Below are 3769 nucleotides of genomic sequence, written 5' to 3' on the forward strand. Positions count from 1 at the left end.
AGTGCTGAAACGGGGCTGTCACAGAAATCTTTTCTAAACCAATTTGGTTGGTAGTCTTGTACGAGTATGCATAATTAAAAATTCCATCTGTCATCGGTTGAAAGAGATTTCTGTAGCATACCTTTAACAATGGTGGGAGTTTAATTAGTTAAAATTGTAATAAATCAAGAACGTGACCAGCGCTCCATTGCAAACATCCGTGGCACTTGGTCACACTACAAAAGTGCATGTTTTTAAAAACTACGAAATATTAATCTTTAAAATTAATAACCTAGCACACTGGAATGCTCTTAAGTCCCTATGCATACGAAACTATTATTTTCCTGTGATCAATCCCTATCCACCACACCACAGTGCGGCTCAATGAAATGTTTACCCACCGCCCCTGTGACGCACACACTGAACTTGGTGAACTCTTGTGCTCTTGTGGTGGGTTGGCAAGCGGCTCCGAAGCGCAACGGTGGGGCCCTCAATCGGTTGAAGCCAAGGCCAAAGCTCAAAGCTCAAATATTCATGGGAAACATAAATGCGCGAGAATGGCAAAACGACTGGCAGCAGACCAAATGTTGACTGTTGTTAGTCGAGTAGAGACCGCTCTTCAAAGTGGGAATGCTCACAGAATAAATATATATACACAACTAGCTAGACAAATATGTAAAATAATTAAGAGACCTGAAAAAGTTAAATTTAAGACAAGTTTTGCATTTTAAGATGAACCAAAATTAACATACAACACAAACTGTGATAGTGCAATAGAATAGAATAGAACTTTAAAGCAACTAGTGTGCCCAGCGTCTGTGAAATACCCGCCCGCACCTTGGTCACACTGCCGCAAAATGCATATCTGTCTAGTTGCCGCGAATATGCACGCAGCTGAGCTTTAATCCGCCCGAGAAGATGACACTAATTGGGCCGCGGTCAACGTTGAGTGTGTTTAGCGTTTTGGGTTCGGTGTTTTGGGTTAGTTTTATGTTTTTAGTGGGCCGCATTTGGGTATTCAGTGTCAGTTTCGCTCGGTTCTTCGGCCACAACTGACGACTGTTGAATCCGTTGATTCCGAATCCGTGTGTGTGTGGGCTTTTCACCTGTCGAAAGGTGCGAATTAGTATGACACCGCCCCGGCTGAGTCGCTATTTGATGGCAGTGCGTGGTGGGCGTGATGGGGAGCAGCGTAAGTAGGGGGGCGTGGCCTTGAATTGTATACACATATACGTATGTATGTGGGTGCGTGTGAGTGAGAGCTGTAGATATGCATGCTGCAAGTTGTTTTTTTCAAACCATTTAGCATTTTCTACCATGCATGTTTAGAGCTTGAGTAGACGATGACAGTATGATAATTGCAATTGAAATACCATAATGAGAATCGATTGAAACAGTTTCAACATATCCTCTCTCTCTCCCCCGTCTTTCTCTCTTTCTCTTTCTATTCTTCCCTATATTTTTTAAATGGTTCTATTCTTCGGTTCTTATGGTTTTCTTCCGTCTTAACTGTTTCCTTGCCTTATTCTTATTTTAAACGTATTTTTGGTTTTTCAATGGCTTTTCATTCCTATGTTATTGTATTATTTTTACTACGTTTTTAAAATTGTACTTATGGGTTGGTGCCCTACTGTCAATATATTTTTCTACATATTTTTAAATATGGTCAATGTATATTTTTACTTTCATATACTACTTTTTAAATTTATTTTAAATAATTTTATAAATTGTAATTATATTTATTTCTGATCATTTTCTTGTATCTCATATTATCCTTGCCTGATTTTAAACATAATTTTGTATAATTCTTTCAATTTGGTCCATTGTTTTCTGTTTTCTTGGGTTTTTTTGATGACCTTACTCTCACATTTTTAATTGTATATTATTATTTATAATTTATATATTTTGTAATTCATTTTTATTAATTTTTTGTGATCATACAGACAGCAAGAACTCGCAGACCGACGAAGAGAAGCAGCGCGATCGACAGCGAAACGAGCGCGAGGCCAAAAAGGAAGAGCAGGACGCCATCAACTACAAGGTGAGTGTGTGGGTGTGTGTGCCTCTCTCTCTGTCTGCCTCTCCCTATCTCTTTCTGTCGCGGCCAATTCGGTGTGTGCGTGTGTGTATGTGTGTCTACCGCGCGGGCAATTCAAATTGACATTCAAAAAAAGTAATAATTCCTCAAAAGAAGAGAAAAAATTATGCAAAAATAGAAAAGAAAAGATAAGAAATAGAAAACCAATTAAATGCAGCAGTAATTGAAAATGCAACAGCAATAATACGATGGCCATGCGATAACCCTTAAACCTGATAGTAAGAATGCACTTTGCGACAATTGCATGCAAACAGCGCGACAAGGAGCAACGCGAGGCCCGTCTGCTGGACTTTGAGATACGCCGCCAGCAGAAGCGGGACGAGCAGCAGCAGCAGCGCCAGCAGCAGCAGCAACTGCAGCAGCACCGCGAGCAGCAGCAGCAGCAGCAGCAACACCAGCGCGAGCAGCAGCAGCAGCACCGCGACCAGCAGCAACATCAGCAGTCCAGCGAGAAGAGTCCGCCCACCTCCTCCGCCGCCGCCGCAGCCGCCGCCGCTGCCGCCCACCAAACGCATCCTCATCCGCAGCAGCAGCAGCAGCAGCAGCGACAGCACTTGCATCTGCAGCAGCAACACCTGCAACACCAGCAGCAGCAACAACAGTCAACGGGCAGCGGCAGCAGCAACACACCCGTGACCCCCAAGTTGCAGACACCGCCCCCCGATCGATCGCTGCCCCCCGCCTTTCGGAGCCGCTCCATCGAGCGGGAGATTCTCTACGAGCGGAAGCGATTCTCGCAGCCGGAAGCCGGCGAGATCAAGGTTTTCCATCACTAACCATCCACCCAAAAATCCACCAACCACCCATCACCCATCACGCCCATCCATCCAACCCATCTGCACCTGCCAGCGACAAATTTTGTATTTTTTCGGAAGGTGGACAAAAGATTCGGTCTATTGTCGTAAAAAATCATCCCACTAATTTTACATGGTTTTTTTAAGATTATTTACAACACAATTCATAGCAACAGAATTTTGTAGGTGGATACCAACCTTGGATCATGTTATATGAGTATTCTTTTCTTGTACATTTTGTTATTATTATTGATACAAATATTATTGTTTGTTAACAGCGTAATATTTTTAATCTAAAAAAAATATATTTGGGTAGTAAATAAAATTAAATTTTATTAAATAAGTACCTGTCAAATGATTTTTAATACTTGGTGAAAACCTTTTTATTTTGCATAATTTAATTTGGTTAAAATAAGCTAATAAACCGATTTTGTCCACCTTTTTCTATGATTAACTATCAACTAAATGAACTCTCTTTGGGAATTCACCTCGCACAGGAGCTTGATAGTACGACATCATCATCGTCCACGCAGCAGACCTTCCCTGGCAGCGCAGTCGGGGCGGGCAGAGCGTCGACAGCGGCAGCGGCGGTACCTGGGAGCGGGACACCGGGAGCGGGACCAACGACGACATTGGCGGGGCCGCCGGCAACGGCCGCAGCTGCCACAGCTGCGATCATCCCGATTCTGCCGCTCGGCGTTGCCACGCTGCGCGATGATTCCACCGAGTCCGAGCAGTCCGTGACCTGTGCGCACAACCAGCTCGATGCCTACCACCGCATCATGTGAGTACTACCGCCAACAACATCAAACCCATTAATATAAGACTGTTATCAAAACACCCTGAGAAAAATGCTTAAATGGGTCATATTTTTTTCTAAAATCCTACTACCTATTTT

At 43.3% G+C, this 3769-nt stretch overlaps 1 protein-coding gene across 2 annotated transcripts; it reads left to right on the top strand.

Moving 5' to 3' along the window:
• Positions 1-319: 319 nt before the first annotated feature.
• On the top strand, positions 320-3524 carry LOC118878290 (UPF0746 protein DDB_G0281095-like). Of its 2 annotated transcripts, XR_010654702.2 has the most exons (4): positions 320-1171; positions 1923-2020; positions 2332-2838; positions 3369-3524. XR_010654702.2 is itself a non-coding variant. In XM_036820275.3 (3 exons), exons 1-3 carry the CDS (start codon positions 1108-1110, stop codon positions 2851-2853), a joined length of 684 nt encoding a protein of 227 aa, XP_036676170.3. In that variant the 5' UTR covers positions 325-1107; the 3' UTR covers positions 2854-3506. The 2 variants fall into 2 exon arrangements, 1 of the variants encoding a protein (XP_036676170.3); XM_036820275.3 differs by having other exon boundaries at positions 325-1171; positions 2332-3506.
• Positions 3525-3769: the final 245 nt, after the last annotated feature.

The sequence above is a fragment of the Drosophila suzukii genome, chromosome X (assembly GCF_043229965.1).
Source record: "Drosophila suzukii chromosome X, CBGP_Dsuzu_IsoJpt1.0, whole genome shotgun sequence".
In the NCBI taxonomy this organism is placed as follows: Eukaryota; Metazoa; Arthropoda; class Insecta; order Diptera; family Drosophilidae; genus Drosophila; species Drosophila suzukii.

Bases quoted from the DNA above. Each gene is read 5' to 3' on its own strand.
- LOC118878290 (XM_036820275.3), top strand. From the start codon at position 1,108: ATGACACCGCCCCGGCTGAGTCGCTATTTGATGGCAGTGCGTGGTGGG. The intron at 1,172-1,922 runs GTAAGTAGGGGG...GTGATCATACAG, and splicing joins TGGGCGTGATGGGGAGCAGC to ACAGCAAGAACTCGCAGACC. The intron at 2,021-2,331 runs GTGAGTGTGTGG...GCATGCAAACAG, and splicing joins AGGACGCCATCAACTACAAG to CGCGACAAGGAGCAACGCGA.